Source organism: Aspergillus sydowii, assembly GCF_001890705.1.
Source record: "Aspergillus sydowii CBS 593.65 unplaced genomic scaffold ASPSYscaffold_10, whole genome shotgun sequence".
In the NCBI taxonomy this organism is placed as follows: Eukaryota; Fungi; Ascomycota; class Eurotiomycetes; order Eurotiales; family Aspergillaceae; genus Aspergillus; species Aspergillus sydowii.
The window spans coordinates 398113-423380 of NW_024467868.1; the positions used below are offsets into that span (position 1 = coordinate 398113).

General features: G+C 51.6%; 12 protein-coding genes across 12 annotated transcripts; 6 read left to right on the plus strand and 6 right to left on the minus strand.

Moving 5' to 3' along the window:
* Positions 1 to 556: 556 nt before the first annotated feature.
* ASPSYDRAFT_60105 (Con-6 family protein) lies at positions 557 to 1803 on the plus strand (the record flags this gene model as incomplete). The annotated part of the gene is made up of 5 exons (XM_040849799.1): positions 557 to 612; positions 687 to 902; positions 1011 to 1154; positions 1246 to 1323; positions 1785 to 1803. 5 exons carry the CDS (start codon positions 557 to 559, stop codon positions 1801 to 1803), a joined length of 513 nt encoding a protein of 170 aa, XP_040699765.1.
* Positions 1790 to 3223, minus strand: ASPSYDRAFT_396020 (WW domain binding protein 11). Its single transcript, XM_040845924.1, has 2 exons — positions 3057 to 3223; positions 1790 to 2990 (listed from the first exon to the last, which is right to left on the minus strand). Exon 2 carries the CDS (start codon positions 2831 to 2833, stop codon positions 1988 to 1990), a length of 846 nt encoding a protein of 281 aa, XP_040699766.1. The 5' UTR covers positions 2834 to 2990; positions 3057 to 3223; the 3' UTR covers positions 1790 to 1987.
* Positions 3191 to 4256, minus strand: ASPSYDRAFT_394893 (uncharacterized protein). Its single transcript, XM_040845910.1, has one exon. The coding sequence runs from the start codon at positions 4088 to 4090 to the stop codon at positions 3548 to 3550; it is 543 nt and encodes a 180-aa protein (XP_040699767.1). The 5' UTR covers positions 4091 to 4256; the 3' UTR covers positions 3191 to 3547.
* A 166-nt stretch (positions 4257 to 4422) lies between these two features.
* Positions 4423 to 5075, plus strand: ASPSYDRAFT_92164 (uncharacterized protein; the record flags this gene model as incomplete). The annotated part of the gene is made up of 2 exons (XM_040852619.1): positions 4423 to 4695; positions 4845 to 5075. The coding sequence occupies 2 exons, from the start codon at positions 4423 to 4425 to the stop codon at positions 5073 to 5075; spliced, it is 504 nt and encodes a 167-aa protein (XP_040699768.1).
* Positions 5076 to 6390: 1315 nt separating this feature from the next.
* ASPSYDRAFT_92165 (ribonuclease P Rpr2/Rpp21/SNM1 subunit) lies at positions 6391 to 6945 on the minus strand (the record flags this gene model as incomplete). The annotated part of the gene is made up of 1 exon (XM_040852620.1): positions 6391 to 6945. The coding sequence occupies one exon, from the start codon at positions 6943 to 6945 to the stop codon at positions 6391 to 6393; it is 555 nt and encodes a 184-aa protein (XP_040699769.1).
* Positions 6946 to 7089: 144 nt separating this feature from the next.
* ASPSYDRAFT_392333 (ATP-dependent RNA helicase SUB2) lies at positions 7090 to 9589 on the plus strand. The gene is made up of 5 exons (XM_040845853.1): positions 7090 to 7586; positions 8195 to 8605; positions 8662 to 9022; positions 9074 to 9331; positions 9395 to 9589. The coding sequence occupies exons 1-5, from the start codon at positions 7331 to 7333 to the stop codon at positions 9438 to 9440; spliced, it is 1332 nt and encodes a 443-aa protein (XP_040699770.1). The 5' UTR covers positions 7090 to 7330; the 3' UTR covers positions 9441 to 9589.
* A 398-nt stretch (positions 9590 to 9987) lies between these two features.
* ASPSYDRAFT_92167 (FAD-dependent oxidoreductase) lies at positions 9988 to 11355 on the minus strand (the record flags this gene model as incomplete). The annotated part of the gene is made up of 1 exon (XM_040852621.1): positions 9988 to 11355. The coding sequence occupies one exon, from the start codon at positions 11353 to 11355 to the stop codon at positions 9988 to 9990; it is 1368 nt and encodes a 455-aa protein (XP_040699771.1).
* A 3355-nt stretch (positions 11356 to 14710) lies between these two features.
* Positions 14711 to 17317, plus strand: ASPSYDRAFT_60111 (ketopantoate reductase family protein; the record flags this gene model as incomplete). Its single annotated transcript, XM_040849800.1, has 5 exons — positions 14711 to 14744; positions 14883 to 15003; positions 15054 to 15094; positions 15175 to 15604; positions 15667 to 17317. The coding sequence occupies 5 exons, from the start codon at positions 14711 to 14713 to the stop codon at positions 17315 to 17317; spliced, it is 2277 nt and encodes a 758-aa protein (XP_040699772.1).
* A 1097-nt stretch (positions 17318 to 18414) lies between these two features.
* ASPSYDRAFT_156968 (DASH complex subunit HSK3 family protein) lies at positions 18415 to 18798 on the plus strand (the record flags this gene model as incomplete). Its single annotated transcript, XM_040842609.1, has 1 exon — positions 18415 to 18798. One exon carries the CDS (start codon positions 18415 to 18417, stop codon positions 18796 to 18798), a length of 384 nt encoding a protein of 127 aa, XP_040699773.1.
* Positions 18799 to 19342: 544 nt separating this feature from the next.
* ASPSYDRAFT_48232 (histidine phosphatase family protein) lies at positions 19343 to 20660 on the minus strand. The gene is made up of 4 exons (XM_040847590.1): positions 20204 to 20660; positions 19857 to 20120; positions 19562 to 19777; positions 19343 to 19498 (listed from the first exon to the last, which is right to left on the minus strand). Exons 1-4 carry the CDS (start codon positions 20377 to 20379, stop codon positions 19432 to 19434), a joined length of 723 nt encoding a protein of 240 aa, XP_040699774.1. The 5' UTR covers positions 20380 to 20660; the 3' UTR covers positions 19343 to 19431.
* Positions 20661 to 20712: 52 nt separating this feature from the next.
* On the plus strand, positions 20713 to 22776 carry trm44 (tRNA (uracil) methyltransferase; the record flags this gene model as incomplete). Its single annotated transcript, XM_040852622.1, has 1 exon — positions 20713 to 22776. The coding sequence occupies one exon, from the start codon at positions 20713 to 20715 to the stop codon at positions 22774 to 22776; it is 2064 nt and encodes a 687-aa protein (XP_040699775.1).
* Positions 22777 to 23145: 369 nt separating this feature from the next.
* On the minus strand, positions 23146 to 25047 carry ASPSYDRAFT_157364 (CorA family magnesium transporter; the record flags this gene model as incomplete). Its single annotated transcript, XM_040842632.1, has 3 exons — positions 23146 to 23734; positions 23786 to 24414; positions 24469 to 25047. 3 exons carry the CDS (start codon positions 25045 to 25047, stop codon positions 23146 to 23148), a joined length of 1797 nt encoding a protein of 598 aa, XP_040699776.1.
* Between the last annotated feature and the right edge of the window lie 221 nt (positions 25048 to 25268).

A 25268-nucleotide genomic window follows, 5' to 3' on the forward strand; every position in this document is an offset into this window, starting at 1 on the left:
AATCTATTATGTTTGATATCACTCATGGCCTGTAGTGACGTTTAGCGCTCCATCCCCCGCGTCATGATCATGGATCTATAGCAATCCAATGTTTGGTTCAATATAGAACGCCAATCCACGGATATCGAATCCACACCACCAGACCTCCAGTTAGGGCTGAGTCAGGGAACTGGAGCGTGCTTTACTTGTGTGGCGTTTCATGACGTCTACAGGTCCCCCCATATATATTTAGACTTCTTGTTCTCCGCATTCTAGTCTGGGCCTGCGTGTCATAGAAAGCATAACACCACCACATTATTCGAAGCATGTCATGCCACTGTTGGAGATCAGAATAGCCATTAAGATGAAAAGAAAAGGATAAAGGAATAAAAATGTACAATTCGGATTAGCCCACGAGGCAAAGTAATCATAACAGCCCTGACATCACCACGGACATATAGTTTTATAAAGCCAATATAAGCATTCCATTCAACGTCCAACAATCATTTCTCACTGTCGTCTATCTATCCTCTCTATCGCTATACCAGTCAATTAATTACTCCTATACAGCCCGACCATGTCCGCCCACGAAACCCCCGAGGAGCGCATCAACGCCGCACGCGGCTACAAAGCGTACGCACCCCAGCAAATCCAAGTACTTAAGCACAATATATACCCTATCCTAACCAATATATCTGCCACCTCAGAGCCCTCCACAACCCGCACGTCTCACCCGAAGCCAAAGAACACGCAAGACAAATGCTCCAGACCCTCGACGAAGACGAAGCGCGTCAAGAGATGCACGACGAAGGCCCGCACCAGCACCACGCTGCCCATCATCGCCATCACGGCCGCGCGGGCACTGCTCATGAACGCCCGACGTCCCCGCAAGAGAGGATTAACGCGGCGAGGGGATATAAAGCGTACGTTACGTGACCTGGACCAGCTCCAGTGGTGGATGAGAATATATATACATATATATATATATATATATATATGTCTGTGTGTGTAGAGGCTGACGAGCAGTATAGGGCGCTAAGCAACCCGCTTGTCTCGATGGAGGCAAAGGAGCATGCGCGTACGATGCTCACGGATCTGGACGAGGAAGGGGCTAGGGAGGAGCTTTATCGCGAGAAGCCGAAGAGTCCGACGAGGGTTGCTGGGGGGTTGAGAGGGTATGTACCATGTACCGTCTACCACGCGATCTGATATGGTCTTGGTTGGTTGGGGCCTGGATGGATGAAGAGACGGCTAACTGGGTTACAGAGCTCAGCATAATCCTCTTGTGAGTGAGGAGAGTCGGCGTCGGGCTGCGGCGAAGCTGAAGGATATGCATATGGAGGGGCCCGCGGAGTAGTTCGTCTTTGGGTACGGATGCTATGAGTACGTTAAGGTTAATGGAAATAAATTGCCTTCTGTATGTTGATAATTGCAATGCTCGTAGGTGTTGGTACATCAAGCTGATACGAATACCCTCCGAGAAGCACAATGTGCCAGGATTAGAAGGGTCGACATTCAGTGAGACGGCACAAGAATTCACATCACAATGGGAGTAGCTGCAATATATAAATAGTAAAAGAGGCGCAGTTGTAATCCGCCGACCTAAGAACATAACGTCGAAATAAGGCAGCTGGTAGACACAATAACACTAAGGCATCCTGGATGGATGTCGTGCCATAAAACGATGAATACTCGGGGAGCCAAGGAGCAAATGCAGGTCGTATGGACATGGTCGATATTCTCCTATTTGATGACGAGCAAGAACCACATGATTCGATATATCCAGACCCAGATCCAGGCCGGAGGCCGGAGAATGCTCGCTGAAGTATCACCAGTGAGGTCAGTTGGTGTAGCCTGGGTTGGAAGGGACTCGACTCTATTCTTGACTGCGGTATGACAGGCCTGCAGGTATCGTCACATTCCATAACTGGGATGCCAACGATAGACTGGATCTGGGCCGTAGCGAGCGTTTCTTTTTTTATCGTAACTATAGTACATGTGGGTATCATTATGCTTCCTCGTCCTCGACCTCCTCGATCTGGACAGATTTGAGCTCTTGGTTGAAACGTTTCTCTTCTTCGAGAATCTTTTCCTGTTCCTCGGGAGTCGGTGCCGTCTCTGTGGGACCGGCGTTGTACCCGGCCTTTTCTAGTCGGTCGAGCTCATCCGGTTCCAATAGCTTCCCCTGTCCTCGTATTGAATCGTGTTTCGCTCGGACTGCTGCTGGGATGAATTTGTTCACGGCTTCCTTCCGGAGGTCGCGAATCTCGGGCTTTGCCTCATAGACTGTTCTCGATTCTGCCTCCAAAGGCTTCGCCGGGAGGGGATGCGGGCCCCGACCACCTTCGACACCTGCGTTTGCGTCTTTCCTCCTTTGAAACTCACGCGGGATAGGCGGAGGGGTATCGCGAGGCATCGGTATCCTTCGCACCTCCTCATCAGTCTCACTGCTATCACTATCTTGTGCTCCAAAGCGACCATGGCCATCACGCCTCCGCTTCCCCAGTACCCCTCCGTCTCTACGGTCCCGCGGGTGATCGTCACCCCGCTCGTAGTGCGAGCTTGCAAATTTGGGTGCCTTATCACCCAAGGCTTCCCTTGCTTTCAGCACGGCCCGCAAATCCCGTTCGAGCGCTTCCAAGATCTGTTTCTCACGTGGTCGCAGACTCTGTCCTGACTGCTCCATTTCCTTCAGGTCGTTGATCTGCCGCTGGATGCGTTCTGGATTGCGACGCCCCAGTTTTTCATTCTTGCGGGCTAGCGCCTCGGCCTTGCCCTTTTTGAGATTCTTCTGCTTCTCCAATTTGCGCTGGGCGGCAGCAGGGTTGACCGAACGTTCCTTGTCTCGAGGCATCGTAGTCTAGAGACCTCACGGTGCTCCTGTTGGTTCTTGAGTTATGGGGTCCAATTGGTTCAAGCCGTTCAAAGGCAACGGTGACAGAAATCGATGACAGGGTTCAGCTGGATGACACGAGAGGTTCGTGTGTCCGGCTCTGGCATTGGAAGGGACTCTATTGAGCAAGGCAGATGGCGTCAGTCAGTGTCTCTGCAACAAGAAAAAAAAAAAAAAAAAAAACCAGAATCCGTTCCAGAGGGGAAGCGGGGAAGCATAAACTCCTGCAGCAAGCTAGGCGGGCTTGGAGAGGGTTGGGGAACGCTCACAGGCTGGGACTCGATGTAAGCTGCAGCCAGCGAAAAAAACGACTGAGCAAGTCGGATTGTTCGTCCGCAGCGTGGGACTTCCCCAGACCCAATCGAATAGGCCAGGGCAGGACGTAGGGCTCTAGCCTCACGGGTTGGGCAGCGTTAGTTTAGGTCGCTCGAGTATCTTGAGAGGCGCGAGTGATGGGAACCGGCAGCTCGCAGCGATAGCGGTTGGAGGAGCGTCAAAAGCAGCAGACCCGGGCGCTCGGTTCAACGACGATTGGCGAGAATTAAGGGAATTAAGAGAATTAAGGAGAGTCAATGAAGAATTACTGGGTGTGAGAAGCCGCAGGATATCGAGTGACGAGAATCTGGAATGGCAGCTTGGAAGTTGGCGCAGATGCGATAAGGCGGTGGGATCGCTTTACTGCAGTGTATTATTTAATCTGATAGGGCGAATTGTGCTCATAACCAGACGGGCCAATATAAATCGGTCACAGTGAGGCTCATTGAATGTGTGCAGCGGAGTAGATGTTCTTGTTCTCTTTCCCTTCTCTATTCCGTCGGTCTTCTCCCTGTTCTCTTCGTCCCCTTTCTTTTTCCATTTCTTTTTCTTGTGCTCCTCGTGCCCATCTCTGCACATCCCCTGCTTCAGTGCTGCTCCCCTCCCCTCATCCTCCGTCTCCATCATCAGTCTCCATCCCTGAGCCGCCTCACTTAATTGTGCCATTAATATCCCACCCTCCCTCATCGCCTGTGAAGGGGCCTGATCGTGACGGATATCTCCATTCCCCGTTAGTGTAACATCCGATCGACTGGACGGCGACGGCGGGCTCTTCCATTTCCTGAGGTATCTTAATATCTTTGGGTTATTCCTTTTGGTCGTTTCTTCCTTACCGCCGACGATCCAATCCATTTGCTTCCTCTTCCTCCTCTGCTCGTCCGACCATCCTCTCTCCGCCTCCATCCCACCGTCTCCTTCCCCTTCCTGTCTCCGAGGATGCTATATTAATCACGGCGCCTGAGGATTACGCTTCCTGTTTCGAATCGATAGCCCGCTTGCTACCGGGGGTGCTCAGCTTGTCCTCGTGCCACTTTTCCGACACGCCCCTTCCCCTTACCTCCTCCATCTTCCCCGTCTCCGTCTTCGTCTTCGTCTTCGTCTTCAGCTCGCCGCCACCTCTCCTCCCGGCCCTGTCATCAGCATCATGAACCTCGGTCCGTCCCAATCTTTCACATTGAGATCGGCTGGCGATTCCTAGACTTATCGCGGTTGGAGCATGTCTCTGCGCGGACCAAATGTCCGTAGCCTCGATTCCCGACACCTCGCTTGGCCTCACCTCCTCCGAGATCCAGATCCTGCGACAACAACAGCAGATTGCTCTACAAGGTGGTCATACCGGCAATGGGGCTTCCAGGGGCAGAGGCACTGGGCGGACGAGCAACTCCAGCTCGCGCGCGGCCAGTGCCGCCAGCAGCCACGGCCGACTGCTGCTGGACCCCATGAGCCTTCGGGCGCTTTCGCATCAGTTGGACGGGCTACAACAGCAGATCCAGAATCGCCTCGAATATGTATGTTCCTTTCTTTTAATTCTACCTTTTTACTTCTATGTTTCCGGTATTTGTCAAGCGCTCTGCGGGCCGATTTGTTCGACCGCTCTTCCACGCAACCCTCTTCACTATTTCGTAAACTTGGCTCGGTTCATTCTGACCCGCACCAGTTGGAGGATCAAATGCAACTTTCCATTCAAAATAGTTATGACCGGGCCGGAAACGTTATTCGCAATGCCGACGCCGAAATCGCCCGTACTCGTGCAATACTGGCCTCAATTGACGACTTGGAGAACGAGCTTGCCAAAATCGGTCATATCAGAGAAATCGTGAAAACCTATCGTGGCCGAATAGAAGGTCTGGACCAACGCCTTGACCAAGCTGCTCGCCGACGACGATGAGGCACCATATACCCAATCTATACTTTTGATACCATCACCCTGCGATCCGCTACCCCGCGATTTCACGGATATCCATCCAACCCTTCCCATTTTCCTTATGATCTACTCTTTGAAGAACACATTCCTTCTGGCCCTGGTTGCGCATTATTTTCGAATCCGTGCCTCTACCCACGCACATGATTCACACGTCGCGACACCTTCTCCCTATATCCACCAAATAGAACTCCTACCCCTCCTGCAATACGATCATGAACGCACGACCTACACGACCTCCACCAAATCGACGACAGCCACGACAGAGACACGAAAGAAGAAACAAGCGCTCCAGCTGAAGAACGATGAAAAAAAAAAGAGAAAAAAATTATATACTGTACTTGTCCTCACGGACCGTGATTTGATTTGAGATTAACCTTTTATTTTGACATCAACCAGTTTTTAAGTTCCCCACGTGCGGATTGTGTGTTACGCTACTTCTGTTTTCGTTATCAAATGCTACCCCTTTCGCATGCAAATCCGGTGAAATTTTGCTCTTTTGAAGATTGGATACCTGCCTCACGGCAATTTTGGCTATTGTGGAACAACGTGCAATGAGATAAGAGTTCACAGGATCACAGTATAATTATGTTTCAAGCGTTGGAGTTTACTCGAGTCGGTGGGATGCTTTGGAGTTTTACTGTTGCTGTTGCTAATGTGCATGCCACCGTCGCTTCTTTTGTGAGATACAGTACATCTCATCTCCTTGACTAGTCGATTATGCTTTGTTGCGTGAAACTCCGCAATGATGAAATAAGCCCGTCGGCAATCCCCATCTATATATTTGAATACAATACCCCAGCCCTTGCGAGCGGACGGAGTCAGCATTCTTGATTGGGCAGTTTATAAGATTCTATGTATATTTTCCACCTATATTACTGCCAAAATCTGCCCAAAGGGAACAGTCGCAAAAGCGTTTTTATTTTATTTTTTTCTCCGCAAGCCGACGAAGAAATAAATGGGCCCGACGTTTCGCTATCATCCACGGACATGGACCATTCATGGTAGCCCATTGGTCGTCGGAGCAAGAGAACCTGAAGTCAAAATTTCGGACTCCGATGCGGTTAAGCGCTGGGGTTGGCGACGCCATGTATGTCCAGCAGAAAGCAACTCTCTCGTACTCCCGGTAGAGTAACAATGTCCGGGAAGTTGCTGACCAGGGTATTTGCCCTTCCAGCCGATGAGAACTCGGAATGTCCATTGCAGTGCTCCATAAGCACGTAGAGCATATGGGCTAGCTCACCCAGGCTGTCAATTGTACTGAGCAGGGAGCAAAAGGAAATCATGTTTGATTCATCGAGTCCGCCTTATTCTCGGGTTTTGGGTCTTGTTTGCGGCTTGACAGCTTCCGGCTCCGCTTATCCGTCTGAGGGAACCGTTTCTCTGTACCGCAGCCATCGCAGCGGACCACTCGGACTTCTGCCCACGGCTTCCTGGCTCCACGGCTTGTATTTCTGAGCTCTTCTGTGCAGTTGGTCCCATGTATCAACAGCGCATCACAGCGCTTGCAAAGCGACCGTTTTTGTTCGATTGGCAGTCGGAGTTGCGATTTCTGGGAGACTCCGCGCATCTGAGAAATACACATCCGAGCAAGGTTGGGGTGGCACTGGGGACGGTCGCCAGTGGTAGGTTCATTTACGGATATAAGCGGTACGATGCGCGCAGAGTCCAGCATTACTTCGTCCTCTTCGGTTCTCTTGACAGCGTTAACGGCTTCATCGGTTCTCGGCTTTGCAGACTGCAGGTAGGTAGCCGCCTTGTACAGATAGTTAATGCGTGCGCGCACATGGCTGTTAACTCCCGCGCCAGAGCCCTTCTTGCCCTTGGCCTTCGCCATTGAAATTGTCTGTGAAAATGCTGCGGTAATTGTTGTAGACGGCCGTGGTGTGGCAATTCAAAGCTAACCGGAAGCGGGATCTACGCGGCTCCATGAATGACTAATTGAGTCACGTGAATTGAGCTGCTTTCTTCCTCCATCCCTCGCGACTCGCCTCAACTCACTCCTCTTTCATCATCGTCGCCCCTTTCAATTCATCCTGCAGCCACGTTAAAAGCGGCTGTTTTGTCTTTTCCATCTCCAATCTCACCTTAAACCTCGATTTTCTCGACTTCTCCTACTCCGCTCTCCCCAGACACCGGTTTCCTGTGGTCTAGACGCGCCGCAGTAATCAGCATTTTCGCACCGCTTTCGATCTCACTTCGACTCGCCACCGTCTCTCACCATGTCTCACGAGGAGGATCTCATTGACTACTCTGATGAGGAGCTTCAGACCACTGACGCCGCAGCCACTACCGCTGCCCCGGCCGCCAACGGGGCTCAGGCCAAGAAGGAGGGTAGCGAACTGACGGTCACCGGTGGCCGTGCGGACAAGAAGGGAAGTTATGTCGGTATTCACTCGACCGGTTTCCGCGACTTTCTGCTCAAGGGCGAACTTCTACGTGCTATCACCGATTGCGGTTTCGAACATCCTTCGGAGGGTTAGTCCATCATCACATATTCTTTTCCAATAGCCTTCCTCCATAGCTCCATGTTTCAACGGTCCGTCCATCTCCACGGGAAAGGGAATCCATAGTCGCTTCTTGTCATCTGTTTCTCTCGGGATTCTGTGGCGCCATGAAGATGTTTCTGTTATGGAATATCGCGAGAATGGCCGCGCCGCGCGGAAAGTGCTCCACCGCTTATACCTGTTGCTTAATTGCACTAGTGACATATGGCGGAAAAAACTCGATTTTTCGCCGATATTCTTTTCCGCAGATTGTCGCCTTGAGCGGCTCTGGGTGAATTAAATGCGCATCCGAAGTAAAAAACTACGGGGCGTTTTGCCACAGATTTGGGACTGAGAACGTCTTCGCGCAAAGGAGGATCTAGACGTTGGATCTATCCTCCGGCGGGTGATCTGATATTTTTGGCAATACTTACAGCTTGCACTTCCCGATTGTTCAGGCGACGAAGTTGGGCCTGGAACCTTTGCGATTACGTAGTCGATCACTCGGGAGATGGACGGACCTTGAGACGGATTGTCTTTTCTCTTTCAAGTTTCATGGATTCGAACCAAAGTCTAACATACCGTTCCACATCACCATAGTCCAGCAAGTTTGCATCCCGACCGCTATTCTGAACGTCGATGTTCTCTGCCAGGCCAAGTCCGGTCTTGGAAAGACGGCTGTCTTCGTCCTTACCACCCTTCACCAACTGGAGCCTGTTCCTGGGGAGTGTTCCGTCTTGGTTATGTGCCACACTCGTGAGTTGGCTTATCAGATCAAGAACGAATACGCTCGATTCAGCAAGTATCTTCCCGATGTCAAGACCGCCGTCTTCTACGGTGGTACTCCCATCCAGAAGGATATCGAGACTCTGTCGAACAAGGACACTTTCCCCAACATCATCGTCGGTACTCCTGGTCGTCTGAACGCCCTTGTCCGCGACAAGAAGCTTTCTCTTCGCAACGTCAAGGCTTTTGTTCTCGACGAGTGTGACAAGATGCTCGACCAGATTGGTAAGTTCTTGCATAATATCAATGGAGTCTGATCATACAACTTATGCGCGGTTTAGATATGCGCCGTGATGTCCAAGAGATCTTCCGCGCCACTCCCACCGACAAGCAGGTCATGATGTTCAGTGCTACTCTCTCGCAGGAGGTCCGACCTATCTGCAAGAAGTTCATGAGGAACCCGCTGGAAGTTTACGTTGACGATGACACTAAGCTTACTCTCCACGGTCTTCAGCAATACTACGTCAAGCTCAGCGAGGCGGAGAAGAACCGCAAGCTGAACGAGCTGCTCGACAGCCTCGAGTTCAATCAGGTTATTATCTTCGTCAAGAGCACAATTCGTGCGAATGAGCTCGACAAGTTACTGCGCGAATGCAACTTCCCCAGTATTGCTGTGCACTCTGGCGTTAGCCAGGAGGAACGGTACGTTGCCTGATATCTCCATACAAGGGCAATTACTAACGGATTACATAGCATCAAACGCTACAAAGAGTTCAAGGAATTCAACAAGCGTATCTGTGTCGCTACTGATGTTTTCGGACGTGGTATCGATATTGAGCGTATTAACCTTGCCATCAACTACGATCTGCCCGCGGACGCAGATTCCTACCTGCACCGTGTCGGTCGTGCCGGTCGTTTCGGTACCAAGGGTCTCTCCATCTCTTTCGTGAGCACTCCGGAAGATGAACAGGTCTTGAAGGATATCGAAAAGCGATTCGAAGTCGCCCTTCCGTAAGTTTGTCTCAAGATCTCTAACACTCAAATATTCTAGCGGCATGCTAACAATCTGTCCAGTGAGTATCCCGAGGACGGTGTTGACTCTAGCACCTACATGGCGTAGATGCGCAATCTTCTTCTGTCTGGCCGATGTGAACTCGGTGACCGGTTTTTTTCTATCTATTACGTCAGTTTTGTTGTTTTGCTTTTGGCGCGATGGTTCGGATGTGATTTGTCATGTTGATGCTCTGGGAAGGGTATCTGGACATCGGGGTCGAAAAATGTAATTCCAATAAGATCATTATACAGGAGATGTCTAAATTAACTTCCTATAAGCCTTGTCTGTTTCAACTGTAGTTATACTCTCGGTCTCGATTGTAGGAGGTTTAAAGTGCTCTGCAACATTGACGGAGATATTACATGTTGCATTATCCATTTCAGTTATATATATCAAATCCACCATGTTTATAAAGCCATGGAGGTACAGGGTATCAAACGCATCAAAACAAAAAAACCTATATACCTACACTTTCTATGCTATCTATATATATTTGATATATTATTATCCTCTGACCCAATTTTCACCCCCGACTTACCTTCTACATACCTACCTATTCGTTATTCCAATAACTACAAGATTCGAAAAGAGATTGGACCAGGAGAAGAGCTGCCTATGCATCATCACCACTCCACGGCCCATAAACACTCTCGAAAAACTCTTTGAACGCCTTCGCCCCGTCTTCCCCAAACAACATCTGCCCATTGCCAACCGTCTCCTCGGCCTTCTCGCCCGCGCGCGCAAACATCTCCGTCTCGAAGGTGGATAGGAGCGGATCAAAGGCCGTCTGGAATGAAGCGCTTTGATTCCGACTCTGATCAAAAGCTTTGACAAGGGCATGCGACAGGAGCAGCGAGTCCCACATGGCTAGGTTCACGCCCTCGCCGGCCCACGGGGGCATCAGGTGCGCGGCGTCGCCGATTACAGTTGTTGAGGCAGTGGGATCGTGCGCGAAGGAGATATTTGGGCGCAGTGTGTAGAGCGGTTTCATGGGGATCGGGTTTGGTTTTATTCCATTTGTAGTTCTGGCAGACGAGGAGGGATTCGGGGTTGAGATTGAGTCTGGATCTGTATTTGCACTGCCCGTTGTGTTGCTGGAGCTGGAGCTGGAGCTAGCCATCTTGGCTTCCTCGTCGCAGGCGACAGAGACGAGTTCCTTGATCTTCTCTCCGAAGAGGCCGAGGAGCTGCTTGTCCGTGAGGAGCTGGTTCTTTGCGCTCTCTAAGTCGGCGCTTTCCCAGCCTGATGCCTTTGCGTAGTCTTCTTGCTCTGGGAGAGAGAGGAAGATGTATATGCGCGCCGAGTCGCTGGAGCCGCGTTGTGACATGACGCCGTGGCGGTAAGCGAGGGCAGAGAAGCTACCTTGGCCTACAAGAGACGAGAGGTGTGGGTAGATCTTTGTGATATTGGGGATTGTAGCTGTGATGGCCTGCGTGCCGGTGTAGTGGGGTTTTGTATCGGTGAGGGCATTGCGCACGCGCGACCAGGCACCGTCGGCCCCGATGACGAGGCTGAAGGTTTGTTTGCCCTGTGCGCCGAAGTCGAGTTCGACTTCTGTTTCTGAGTTGGAGTTGGTGGAGCGCGAGACCGCGAAGAGTTTGTGCTCATACTTGATCGACTCCGTGGGCAGGCTCTCGGTTAGGAGGCTTGTCAGCGCATGCCGTGAGATCTCTGGGCGTTCGCTGCGCTCGCCCTTGTCGGCGTAGACGATGGTGCCGTCCTTGTCGGCGACCTTTTGCGCCTCGGAGCACTCGCCTGTGAGCTTGAGGAAGTCCTCGTAGATGCCGCATTCTTTGAGCGCGGCGAGACCGGACTCGTCGTGGAGGTCAAGCGAGCCGGAGGGCCTTGCGAGTTCGGAGGCAGTGGGCTTGGGGCGGCGCTCGAAAACTGTGAAGGAGATGTTGTTCTTGTACAGCAGGAGGCCGAGCGTGAGGCCCGCGGGCCCGCCGCCGATGATAGCGATTCGAGGGGAAGAGGCCATGACACTGAAATTCGCGAAATTCTAGGAAACGATGGCTTTAGAGAGTGTTTCTACAATTTCCGCAGAGAGCGGAGAAAAGGCAGCTTATAAACAAGAAACCAGACGGGGAGTTGGGCCCCCGAAATCCGTCGATTGTATAATGTACAGCGCTGTCGGGGAATTCTAACGCCCGAGCGGCTTTCAACGGTAACGGAGGATCGCCGTTTCTTGGATCCCCGGAAAGCTTAGGCTCAGGGTTCAGCAGTCAGCTACAACCGCAGGATGTCTCGCTGGCCCATGGTTTCTCGATGGGAAGATTTCTTGGGCAGTGGAGTGCTTCAGCATGGTGCATTCTGTTGCTATATGATACGAGTTTGAAACGCGCCTTCAGACATGCGGAGCCAGGGATGCTTCGGCATCAGCCTGAATGCAAGCTTTCCGGGCTCCGGCGGTGAGAGTCAATTGTGACAGATCTAACGCAGTCTCTGTCTTGCCATAGTTCTGGACTGTTGGAGTGTTTTTACGAGCTTCGTTGAAGACAGCAGTTCGGTGTTGGTGTGCGACAGCTAGAGCGACCACGTGAAGCTAGGCACAGATTGCAGCAACGGGGCGACGCACAAGGAACTGAGTGGACGGCGAGACGGAAGACGGGAGTTGTTTCCAGGGAACGCCGCACTCGGGCCCAAACTCAATCGCTTTGAATGTTTGCGACTTGCGTGCTGCACCTGCGTCGTCCACGGCGACTTCCGGAGCTTCCGCAGTTGACGCGAAATTGAGACGCTGAAAAGCAAGGTTGGCTACGCAAGTTATTGCATCAAATTATTGAGTGAAGCCATTGTGTCATGCTACAGAGCACTGTGTGACTTGACGTGGGAGATACGAAGTCTGATCTCCTCCTGAGTGCTGATCAAGCCACAAGCATGGGCCTCGAGGATGGCTTGCTCAACGGGCTGTGAATCGTAAGTGGTGTGGGGAATGGGAAGATTGATTGCGAATTGAGCGGCGCGATGCACAAGCATGAGTGGCTGATTGCCGAAATTGAATGAGCGGATTGAGATCATCTTGACGTAGCGGGCTTTTTTAGCTCGCAGATGTAAACAGAATTGCGAATGCGAGTCGAGCGTGCTGGCAGCGAGAGTGATGGACAGATCTGCTTGGATTTGATTGATGCTGCGAACGTGCACGGGGAGGCCAACTAAAAGGCACCGGCCTAACGCTTAGTCAGTTCCCGCAGCGGGGCAGCTGTTGACGATTGGAGTCTGGCCCGGGCATCAGCCAATAAGCAGCCGCAGCTGTTTCTATCTTTGTCGCAGCCGTCCTGATGCAGTCTAGGGGCAGCCGGCTCCAGTCTGGTCCCTCCAGGTATCCATGGATGGAGCAGTGGGCAGCTATTTCAGGTTTTGGCTTCGGAGCTGTTCTCCCCCATCACAATGCTGCTCAGGGGGAACAATGCTGTCGGGACAATGCATTATTTTCGTAAGTCGGGCGACACCTTATTCCGGCACAGCTGAAGGGTCGAGATATTAAGCGGTTTATGATTCATAATACCCTGATTTTCAGGGTGTATATCGTTACTCTATACCGTAGATCGCGATCGACAGTGGCAAGTAAGAATTAACATGCGCCGTGCCACACAACCCCAGCAGCCCAGTACCTAAATTCTAATCCGATGGGACCCCCTCTGGAGATAGAGACACCAAGTCCGGAGAGCGTGAGACCATGAGGAACCTAGCCACTGGCAGCATCGGCAACGAGGACGGGAGCCAGCACCCCCGGATGCAATCAGCAGCTGCAAACAGCTCAGGCTTCAGTGCTGCGTCCACTCCGGAGTGAGTGCTGACTGCTGTTCCCGTTGGGTCCCCTGTCCAAGGACGCCGATCCCTACTCCAGGAAAAACCTCTGGCATGCTGGGATGAGAACACTGCCTCCCCCTTCCTGCCGCTTTCGAGCGTTATCTAATCATGGTCCAATGCCTTCATATGATGAAGAGGGAAAGAAAAACGAGGGTGGGAATAGGGTAAAAAACAAAGAAAGAAATGATAGTGTAATATCATGGTCCTGCTTCCCAGTCTGTATTACCCATCGCCGTGTCCGATCAGCCCGTTCAATAATGCGGGCGGGAGGCACCCCAAGCTGCCTTGCAAAAGACTCCGTCTTGATAGGAGGAAGCTCGCTAGAGGGGTCGCACAGTCTTCCGGAGAACGTTGTAGTGCTGACAAATTGGTGCTCTCTGGAGTGTGGTCTGTACACGCTCATATGATGGGAATGCAGGTGGCAGATCTAGATCTGAGCAGCCGGCATCAACAAGGCTCACTGTTTCGAATTGATTACGGGAATCAGCTAGAACAGCTAGAAGAGCTAGAAGGATGAAGAGCAGTCGGAATCTGACCGGGTCCGACCGAGCGCTCGATCTTATTCTCGACCTGGGAAGTGGATTCGCCTGGCCACATTAGTGGGTGGCTGTCGTGTCTCAAACACATAATCAGGATGATTCATTAGACCTGGTAAATAGGCAAAGGAGTACGTAAACCGCCGGAGGAAGAGCAGCAGTAAATGTAATGAACTCGAGCGAACGGGCGCCTTTTGAGATGCATTCGGGGGTGGAAAGTCAATTGCGAGCTGTGCAGAGCATAATTGGTAGCATACTGCTAGTCGGTCCCTGCCAGGTTTTGAATCTCACGGCGAGCGCATCCGTCCTTCTGCTCTGAGACGGGGCTCGCTGGTCGCTACTTTTAGTCCTCAGGAGAAACCACTGGCCAGGGCATTCCTCTTGTTTTCCTTTTTCTGCATTTTCTTCGCTTGCAGACAGTCCCAGTCACTTATCGCCTCCCTGTCTCCGTTTCCGGTTCGAGCTCTGGCGGGGATCCACGATTGTTAGGGGAAAAAAAGGAAAAAGAAAATAGACTGACAGAAAAGAAAAAGGCAAAGAAAACGTCGATACGCACGGCTCCATCTATCGGGCTGCCTTTCCGCCTGAACTGGCCGTTTTCTTGCTTCCACCTTTATCCATCCATCCATCCTCACTCCTCCATCTCTCTCTCTCTCTCTCTTCTCTCTTTTTTTTTTTTTGCTCCTCGTACATTTCCATCCCTCTCCTCCCTCCTTTGTCCCCTTCCTACGCCCTCTAATCCGTCCATCCCTCCCTCCCGACTCTCGTTTCTCGCTCGTTTCCTTTTTCCCTGTTTCTTCGGTGCCTGCTCTGTCGTATCGACACACGCCCCGATCTGGTCTATAGAATCGACGTCCGCTCGTTGCGCGATAGATAGCGTCCACCGTGTCCGTGGAGTTGGTGTTTCTCAGCTACACTATCATCTGCCGTCCTTTTATCGGCGTCCGGCTGGCGGGATCAGCTTCCTTCCTCTTTTGATCGCTTATCATGGCTCCTCCGCCGCGCCTGCGCATTTTGTCAGGTTAGTGACCACTGCGGCCCCCGATTCGACCTGGTGCTTTCAGCACCCTCTTGCACGTCGAATCACCCAAAGCCCTTCCCTTTCCTTCGCTTCCGGAAGCTCCGAGAATGGTTCGTCGTCTAACAAAAACCTGTATAGTGGGCAGCAATGGCATCTCTGCGTTCCTCTCCTGGAGACTCCAGGCAACCACTTCGTGTGACGTGACGCTAGTCTGGAAAAACGGCTTCGAGGCGGTTTCTCAATATGGGGTGACTATGAAGTACGTTTCCTGCTCGAGGTGTTTCGCATTCCTATTCTAACCATAACCAGGTCGAAAACGTTTGGAACCGAGCGGTATAAGCCCCGTCATGGTGAGCGCCCTCTTAACACCCGCTTGTTTTTGAAAATAAAAAAAAAGAATTACATTGCTGATTCCAACTCTGTATCATAGTTGTCCGCTCCCCAGAAGAAGCCGCTTCTCGTGAAAACGCCTTCGACTACGTTATTCTGTGCGTCAAGGCACTGCCTGATGTGTACGATTTGGCCGCCATCATCGAATCTGTCGTTACCCCCCAGCATACATGTATATTGGTTAATACCACGAATACCCTTGGTGTCGAATCACATTTGGAACAGCGTTTCCCAACCAACGTCGTTTTATCATTGGTGTCCGGCGTCGAAATAACCCAGACTGGTCCGGGTGAATTCGAGCATCTCGGTTCATCAGATATCTCCGTCGGTGCTACGGATACCAACTCCAGCATTCCCCCTGAAATCCAGAACGACATGGCCCAGGCCTTAGCAATGACGCTGGGGTCAGGACAGGTTGACTGCAAGGTATCAACAAACATTAGACAGGAGCAATTTGAGCGTATGATCGGGTAAGCAACCCAATACTCTCGAGACTCCCGGTTTCCGATTACTAACAACTTCTTCTCCCCAGTCCTATTGCGTTTCACCCGGCGAGTGTCATGTTCGAGACCGCGAACCATAATCAGCTCTTAGAAAAAATGGGAGTGCGCCAGCTAGTATCCGATGTCATTCAAGAGTTGGTCGACCTGGCTATGAAGGCCGGCTGCTCTTTTTCGAGCGATTTCAGTCAGAAAACGATCGACAAGATGACTGCCATCGAATCACCGAGCACAATGTACCAGGACTTCCAATCTCGACGACCAATGGAGCTTGAAACGTACCTCGGATCACCCATTAAGCTAGCTACGCAACTTGGCACGAAGGTTCCACGCATCGAGACGTTATATGCCGTACTGCATCACGTCAATACTACGAACCTGACGAAACCTCGAGGTTCAACTCCTCCAGCAGCGGCTGCCCAACTGCCGCCACGTGTCTCATCGGTTCCTCCTCCAAGAAACGGCCCGATGCGTCCGCCCCCCAGCAGAGTCCCGTCGGGAATGATGCCGCCGAGACGGGGCCCTCCTCCACCCATGATGTCGAGACCTCCAAGTGCCCAGCCGCACCCCCATCCTGGTCGCATTCCCCGAGAGCCTTCATTAGAAGGCCTTGAAGAATTCAGTCATTTAATGCTCTACGATGATGCTCCGGAGGGCGCTATCCCTCCAGGCGCTGTTCCTCCAGCGGCGACCAACGGTTACCACGATGCGGCCCCTGGTGCCCCCCCGCCAGATATCGCTTTGAGGGAGCGAGAACTGGCTCTGCGTCAGCGGGAACTCATGCTTCGAGAACAAGAGATGGGCATGAGGCGAGGCCCGCGCAGGCCGCCGCCACCGCGGTCCGTGTTTGATGAGGAAGACGAGGATGATTATTTCGACCCCATGGAAAACATACCTATCCCACACGTTGATCCCGACAATGTGGATATGATGAGTATAACGTCACGAAGAAACAAGAAAGTACCTAACGCCAGCCAATTCCGCAAAAACCCCGAGATGCACATGAACATGAACGGCGGCGGTGGCGGCGGTGGCCGAGCTTCGTCTTCGTTTGGCCGATACTTTGGAGGAAGGAAACGTGCCAGCGATCGTATCATGCAAGAGATCCCTGGTCTCCATGAATCTCTCATGGATAATCCTATGATGGCATACTCGTCAAATCGCTATGGATCCGTCGATCGGAACCAAATGCACCAAGGGTCTCGTGCTAACTCTCTCACTGCCAGCCGAATGGGCGATTTTCCTCCACACCCTGGATATCCCGGGAGTAGAAGGAATAGCCAGTCTCCAGGGACGCCGTTTGGAGGACCCGGACCCGGCCCTCGAATGGGCCGACCGGGCACTGCCCAAGAAGGTCTTGTCCCGCCTGGTGGTCCGATGAATGGACACATGAACGGCGGTAATCCGTCACCACCGGGGGCCATGCGAACACCGGTTCCTAGGCATCCCCCCGGGCAAGGAAATGCGGTTGGTCCGCAGCAAGTTGAACAACAATATGGGGTGAGCAACCCGTACTCCGCCAAGGGTACTCCCAAACAAAGAAGTCTGACCGGAAGTGCGAGCGCCAGCGCGGAGAGTGGTGATAGCGGAGCTAGTGCCACACACGAATCCGAGAATTCTGCCCATAGCAGCCAGATCAGTCTAGGCGCGCAGCAAGCTGCAGCCGCGGCGCTCGTTCGCTAGGTGACGACGACGACGACGATACCCCCCGGCCCCTACGAAACCCATTCCCTCCCTCTCCTCATCCGTACCGTACCGGGCGAGCGACACATATCCATCATTTGGCCGTTTCATTTTCCACATACACACGTGTTGTTTATTTTCAGCATTCATTTCCCGCCATTATCAGGCTTGAGAATTTCCTTTCACAGCGCTGCTTACTTGTTATAAAGAATACCTCCTAATGAGATGCCTGGCAAGGAGGATAAGAGCTGACTCCCTGTCGTACTGTTTCTGTTCGCTACATATACATAAGGGACATAAGGGACGTTTTTGTTTCTGTTTTGACCTCTCCGTCTTGTTTCATATTCAGGTGGGCGCATCTGTGGGTGGGGTGTTTTTATATCGCATGTGGTCATTTGTCTTTCATTCCTGCGACGTTGTCTATCTAATGAACATGGAGCCGGAGAGTCATTGTGGGCCAAACCGGTTTTCTTTTTTTTGACTTGCTACAATTATACCATGATTCCTTCCAACAACGCCAGTGAATCATCCTAATGCATGACACTACTGTACATTACCCTGTCTGCACCGCACTTGATGTTGGTGTTCAATACTTTTGCCCTTGAGTTGCGTTTGCAGAAGCCTTGTCATCCATTCATTCCCCCGGTCCTTATATCGCACTCTCCTATCAGTTTTGTTCGAGTTGTTTTTATAACGGGCTTGTTGGCCCCACCATCATCCTCAATTTCCTGTCTACGGTCTGTGTTTGCGGCGCATAAAAGAGTAGTGGGATTGACTATCTTGACTTGGCTGGTACTTGCGGGTTATTCTAATGGGCCCCTATGGCCAGTCAGGCCGTGATTATTTGATTGACAATAAATGTGAATTGAAGATGATTCAACCAAATGTCCTATTGGATTCAAACAGTAGAACCCGAGGCAACTTCGCCTAGTCATGTTGTAGATGGCCGAGATGTACTCAGACGGCCGGATGCCACGTGATCTGGCGGAACGAACGATACCGTAAACAAACCACCACCACGACAATTACTCTTCAGAAAACAAACAACCGGAACCAAACAAACAACACCGTTAAACTCGACGAATTACGCCACCAAAATGCGTCCTTCCTACCACCATACCCATTCCAACTCAGCCTCTCAATCCTTTCCCCGCCATTCCATCCTCCCCTCAGCAACAACAACAAACCCCGCCAGCGGCCCCTCATCCATGTCCGCTGCCAAAACGCGCCAGTACGCAAACCTGCAGACACAGCTGGCACAGCTGAATGCGAACCTAGCCGACACGGAGAATCTGCTGCGCATGACGGCCGTCCAAGCGGAGGATATGCGGTTTTTGGGCGGGTATGTAGGCGCCCTTTTTATGGGGTCTGCAAAGGTACTCGGCGAGGAGGGGGTTAAGGGGGCCAGTGATGAGCAGGAGAAGGGGAAGGGAAAAGAGAAGGTTGAGGATGAGCCTGAATATGAGGAGGCTGAGCAGTAGAGGTCTTTCAAACGGGTTGGATCTACCTACTTACTTACAGGACTGTGGGGTGATGAATGAGTACTGTTCTTCTTCTTCTTCTTCTTCTTTATCGTCGTCGATTCTGTGGTATGCCAAGTTGTTTGTTTCTAACCAATGTCTAGACAGAGGGACAGCCAGGCCTACTCTGTTCCTCTCAACTCGAAGTCAAGTTTGGTCTGTCCCATCAGTTTTCAACTACATTTTCTGCAGAGAACGCATATTATGACGGTACAGCGATGGGCGATCACACACACATAACCCGAATTATCAGCGCCATGCACAAGCTTCTGGCTGACCGTCGCGAGTTTCCCGGTACCAATCGGCTTGATTGTCTGCACATAATTGGGCATAGGGGTGAACTTGTTGGCATTCTCCCGAGCCTAGAATGGCGACTACCAGAGAAGAACCTTACGGAGTGGCTTCAGCACCTGTTATTGCGAAAGGACCAACTGCTGAGCACCCGGAAAGTCTATTAGGACGTGGCAGAGGGGCGGGAAGGTCACTCTTCCAAAGATAGCTGTAACGCGAGTCTCGGCCTAGTTGCTTGGTCAAGGAATGCAGGGCAATGAATAGGTCTTGGAGTCTAATCACTATCGAGATCTAAGATAGAGTTTAGTTTTCTACAACAAATCCTCCACCAAGAATGATCGCCGGTTCTTCGATATTATGGTGCTCATAACTGTACCAGGCCATTAGTATATGTCACAACAAAATTGCAGGCTGGTTTGTTTCCCGGACGTACCTCAATGTGCCCACACCTCCAGCCTCCAGTATCAGCGCCGTCTCCGTCAAAGGCCGTCCAGTCCAGCGCATCGCAAAGGCACGAAGAATGTGACCATGCGCCACAACTAGAACGTCCCCCTTTCCTGACTCGCCTGACTCGAAACACGGCTTGTGATACTTTTCCCGAATATCCGCAATCAATGCGTCCAATCGCTTAATAACATCGTCAGGCGACCTATCGCATAGTCAGTTAGCTACGTACTCCGAAACCACCACGACCAAAATCGGGATCCGGGATCAGGAACAAGTCTTACTCTCCACCGGGGCACCCATCGCGCCAAATATCCCAGGGTTGCTCTCCACGCTCCGCCCTCTGCTCTCGAATCTGCTTACTCGTCAATCCCTCGTAGTCCCCATAGTCCCACTCGCGAACCGCTTCGGTAACCTCCACGTGGGCCTCCGTCCGAATTGGCTCCTCGCTCTCGGGCTTCCGCTTCTCCGTCCAGGGGAGCCGCTCCCGACATCCAATATCGAGGAGCTCGAGTGTTCGTTGGGCACGGGAGCGCGGCGAGACGTATCTATATCAGCACCCAACACCGTCAGTACCATCCATGGGTATCATTATAGCTTAGATCCAGTAAGTGGTCAGGATAGAGCGTACACATGGACCAGCTTCTTGGGCGCAATTAGCCGGTCGTTCCCGACAAGTGCCTTCCCTGTTGCCTTGATTCGCTTCTCGCCGTTTTCTGTCAGGGCGAGGTCCGTCATTCCCGTGTGCCGGCCGTTCAGCGACCACTCGGTTTCGCCGTGGCGAATGATGAAGCAGCGGGGCGCCATGTTGATAATTGTTATCAGACTGATTAAAAGAGAGGGGAGAAAATATAGATCGTCGGGTTTCAATGAAGCGATTGTTGAGAGGAGGGATGAATGGAGGGGCTCGGTGAGATTTATGCGGAGGGACAGTGTTGCGTCATAGCATTGATCTTATCAGGTTCAGAGTTGGCAGCAGTTGAAGTTCGGGTTTGTGCTTATGACTGCATAGGCCTTTGTCATCTTTCATGTCTAGAATATACAGCTATACAGATATCTCATTTCTTCCCGTCTTTGAAAGAAGTGCCTATCTGGCTTGTTTATAAAAGTTGTCTGTTCCAGTCGTGCTTTATACATGCAATGACTAAGCAGGTCTTTTCCGCTGCGAGATCAAACATCTCCAGCAACAAACTGCTTCAAATTCTCAAACCAGCGATGGGAAGGGCGAAGAAATCCTTGAGAGACTTATCGCGACTCTCAGGACGCCCACTTTCAGAAACTCTCACCCCGTCTCCAGTTTTGGGCACGACATCAGACAATCAAGAACGAGGAAAATGGGTGACCTCGCCAGATCTAACGGAATATGGACTGCCATACCCACTGGAAGAAATCCAAAGCACGACATTCTTCCTTATTGCGAACCCGGGGTTGAACTCGAGTGTGCTATTCCGTGCCGATATCCTGTCTGATAGTGATGCAGAGACAGAGACGTCTCAACAAGCAGTGGAAAGTTACCCTGCTCGCCATGTGCCCGGGTTCGAGCTGAGTAGGGTGGTAGCGAGGAGGTTGATTCCGAGGAATTCCCAGCTCGATCGGCCGCTGGAACAGACATGCCACTTCTACATTTCCGTGACTTCTCCCACTGCGGAGTCAAAGCCTAGCAGGAAACGGTTTCTAGTCGTTTATACGCCGCACGTCTCCTCGAAGGAGGAGTTGCCGTACTACCATCCGCGCCTTCAGTCCTTGGCTTTGTTATACGAGTGCGAAAACACTCTTCACACGCAGGGCTCGGAATCCGCATCTGGAGAAACTCCCCAGACAAACGAAACAGAGCCAGGAACGGGCACAAGCATAATGTCCATCCATTTCCTGCCCAACCCATCCGAATCGATCCACAACCGCTTGGAACGCACTCTAGGTAATCTCCTAGAAGTTCAAATTCGAGTCACGAGAGGTCGTCTTCTCAATGCCAAAGCCAAATCCCAAACGGTGCAATCCATTATAGCGCCCATCAAGGATAACGTGATCCCCCGTCATCGTGTTCAGGACACTTACTCGCGGCTCAAGGCAAAGTACGCGGTAGACTTGTGTTCTCGCTGGGTTGAGAGCACGGAACCAAGCAAGCATGTCTTCGAGGACTTGGGGGTTGCGGCTTTTTTGGTGGAGTTGTGGCGGGATATGTATGGTTGTATTCCTACAGATGAACAACAGGGACAGTCGTCAACACTTAATGTTGACGACGGCCCAAAGCAAGCACAGGCAACGTCTCAATTTCCGGGATTCGTAGACATCGCCTGCGGAAACGGCGTACTCGTCTACATCCTCCTCAAGGAAGGATATCCCGGCTGGGGCTTCGACGCGCGCCGCAGGAAAACATGGAGTATTTTCGCCGATGATATACGAAAACATCTGAAGGAGGAAATCTACATCCCAGAACCCTTTGCAGACGCACTAGACGCACTTCCCATACGAGACGATGACCGTGACCAGCCATTGTCAGTATCAACGTCACCAGGGTCGTCGGACAACACAACCTCACCATCGCCCTCGCCCTCGCCATCCCTCTCCACCCTCCACAAGAACACCTTCATAATCTCCAACCACGCAGATGAACTCACCCTTTGGACACCCCTCCTAGCAGCCTGCCTCAACCCAGCCTCCCCGCCCCCATTCCTCGCAATCCCGTGCTGCTCGCACGCCCTATCCGGCGCAAGGTATCGATATCCCGCTCAAACACCACCACCCACGCTAGAAAAGAACAACCGGAAACAAGAACCGTCATCTTCTGCATCAGGAATAGAAACCGGAGACCTGGCCGCACTCCGCAAATTACGTCTAACGGAGCAAAACCCGCACAGCGCGTCCTTCGGCACATCTACCTACGGCGCCCTTACGGATAAGCTTGTTGCTATCTCGACTGAGGTTGGGTTTGATGTGCTCAAGACGTTGTTAAGGATTCCGAGTACGCGGAATATAGGTGTTTTGGGGTCGTTTCCTGCAAAGTGTTCTACCGGGAGCAATGGGAATACGAATCCAAGTGCGCATGCGAATGGCGAAAGTGTCGAAGAGGCCCGTGACCGGATTACAGCAATTGTGGAGAGGGAGTGTGCCCGTGATGGCGGGGTTTATCTTTCTGCGAAGAGTTGGGTTGATAGGGCTAAGGGGCTGAGAGCGGGTGTTGGTGGTAATGCGCATGGACATTAATTAGGTGCTTAGTTCAGAGTGGCTAAAATAGAACAAAAGCGAAATAGATACCCAGTTGAGATTGATTTATTGTTTAATGTACATTGATTGGGGACTTTGTTCTGCTGTCTATATACTGAAATAATGGATCTATAAACAATGGAACAAAAGATCCTTCGCAGTTGAACCAGAACTTCAAAATGAGAGGGCAAAGGGTAGTAGTAACGGCAGAATGGCAAAAGGCAGATTAATATATGACGTCTAAGTCATTAAGGACGGAAGCATAGAAGCCAAACCAATCCGATCTCCACCCAAAGTCTCGATTGCAAATAGAATCACAAACATTCCATCAATCATAGCCGCGTCGACAAGCAATGACGGGCGCCTCAATCATGCAGAACTGCCGCTTTGGGAACCAGTCTCGGACCGGGAAGAAGTCGTCGCTTCCTTGGCCTGTTTTGATGCAGAGCTGGAGCCATAACTAGAAGGGAACCTGATTGCGCGCTTCAGTGAAGCAGATCTGCTATTGGTAGCATTAGAGGCAGCGGACCGCGCGGCCGCCACAGCAGCCGCACTATCCTTGATGCGCTTCATGCGTTCTGCCCTGCCCTCGCCAGGAAGGCTATTCCAAACAGGCTCGATGGAATCAGCTCGCCAATTGGCCCTATGGCTTGGAAGGGTGCTATGAGAGTGCAGAGGAAGGATTGGAGTGCCGCCGACGCCAGATTCACCCCACATACGGACGCGTTGTAGCTTGCGTAGCTTTGCGAGACCATAGACGCAGACAATGGCAGAAATAGCAAAGCAGGTCACGGATACGGCGCCGAAACCAAGGTCAGATTCTTCAATGAAGTTCTTCAAGTTCATCCCGTACAGCGCGGAGAAAAGAGTTCCTGTCGCAAGACCGAGAGTGCCGATACTAAATTTCAGATCGAGAAGCATAAGGGAATTGCGGTTGGCGTCGAGGATTGCTTTTACACTGTTGCTGAAGTTAGCCAGTTGTTTTGGGCACAAAAAGCTAAGAGCTTACACTTCTTCAGTGTTGCGGATGTTCGTCACCAAGTTCCCGCTAGCTTGCACAATCTCATCGCAAACTTTGTGGTACGATTCCAAGAGCATTTCAACTTCCTGGTGATCGTGTTCCTCGCGATGAATGCCATCTGATCTCTCACTCAGGTACATCGAGGCAAGGTCGTCGTCCGCCTCGAGTAGATCATCGATAGCATCTCGGACGAGCCGTGCTTTTTGCTCGAATGTACCCAGCTTCTTTGAATAAATGAGGAGATGACGGAGTTTGTCCCGGTCAATGTCTTCTTCTAAAGCTCTTAAGACACGCACAACTGGCTCCCGAACCCCGTTGAATTCTTCCTCTAGGCCAGTAGTGACACTGATTAGGACGGCCTCGATGGCCCGGAACTCATAAGGCAGGGCGCCAGCACCCGGGGCCTGCTTCTGTCGCAGCTTTCCCTCCAAATCATACACAAACAGAGACTGCATGTATGAATCCGTTGAGCCGTATGCGTCAAAGACCAGAACGCGGTCAGCCTTAATGAGCACGCGGAGATGTAGTAAGTTGATTAGGATAGTACTCGGTCGTACAAAGATATGAGGCAATGTGGACGAATCGATCTTTCGAAGATCACGCGGGAGAAGGCCATACTATTATAATCATTAGTTTTCCATCTCATTTCCATTCGGCACACCGGCACTAACCCTGGCAATCAGCTCGCTTTTCTTGAACTCGCCGTTCATCAAAGTCACATTCCCGTTCATATCAAACTCTGTACACCGGAGGCGGAGTTCATTCGATGCCTTTGCTGCGAGAGCTCGCGCAAGGTTCAATCCCCCATCTGTATCATCAAGCAATGACGGCGGTTTGCGCGTCTCCGAGGCTGGTTTCTTGCGCCTGAAATCCCAAAATCTGCGAAGAATAGATCTATTTCTAGTAGACGAAAAGTTGCGAGTTTGAGACGATTTTGAGATGGGTCCCAACGCGCCGGACGGCGGCGACGGATGAACAGATGTGGCGCATTTTGGAGAGGTACGGTTTCTCGACGGTGGATTCACGCCAGAACAAAAGCGCGTCTGAAGCGGACTGACTTCAACATGCGTTCTTCCAGAAGGTCGTCTCACAGGTAATGGGGTAGACGAGCAGGAATTTAGCTTAGTAGAAACGCGGCGGCATGCCGATGGCTGGTTTTTTGAAAAGAGGGCCGATTCGGACTGAGCGCGCAGAAATCGCAGGAGTGACGCTGAAGGAACAGAGGGGTTCAAGGGCGACGGTGAGAGCATATCTGTTCGGTATTGACAAGAAGGCGAGCAGAGAAGTCTGCCTTAATTTCTTCTCGCAGTCTCGCATCCACTTGTTGAGCTCTTGGGGGTACTGGAATGACTTCCGCTCTTCGGGTGTTCTCCATTCCAAAAAAATACGGTCGGATCAACTATGTTCCCGCCACTATACGGAGTATCTATACAGCCACCCCAGTCCTTGACTACTAATGGGACCATTGATT

Coding starts and splice junctions, on each gene's coding strand:
- ASPSYDRAFT_48232 (XM_040847590.1), bottom strand. CDS start 20,379: ATGGCGCCCCGCTGCTTCATCATTCGCCACGGCGAAACCGAGTGGTCG. Junction 20,121..20,203: donor CCCAAGAAGCTGGTCCATGT/GTACGCTCTATC, acceptor GTGCTGATATAG/ATACGTCTCGCCGCGCTCCC. Junction 19,499..19,561: donor GGAGGTGTGGGCACATTGAG/GTACGTCCGGGA, acceptor GGCCTGGTACAG/TTATGAGCACCATAATATCG.
- ASPSYDRAFT_396020 (XM_040845924.1), bottom strand. CDS start 2,833: ATGCCTCGAGACAAGGAACGTTCGGTCAACCCTGCTGCCGCCCAGCGC.
- ASPSYDRAFT_392333 (XM_040845853.1), top strand. CDS start 7,331: ATGTCTCACGAGGAGGATCTCATTGACTACTCTGATGAGGAGCTTCAG. Junction 7,587..8,194: donor TTTCGAACATCCTTCGGAGG/GTTAGTCCATCA, acceptor ACATCACCATAG/TCCAGCAAGTTTGCATCCCG. Junction 9,023..9,073: donor GGCGTTAGCCAGGAGGAACG/GTACGTTGCCTG, acceptor CGGATTACATAG/CATCAAACGCTACAAAGAGT.
- ASPSYDRAFT_394893 (XM_040845910.1), bottom strand. CDS start 4,090: ATGGAGGCGGAGAGAGGATGGTCGGACGAGCAGAGGAGGAAGAGGAAG.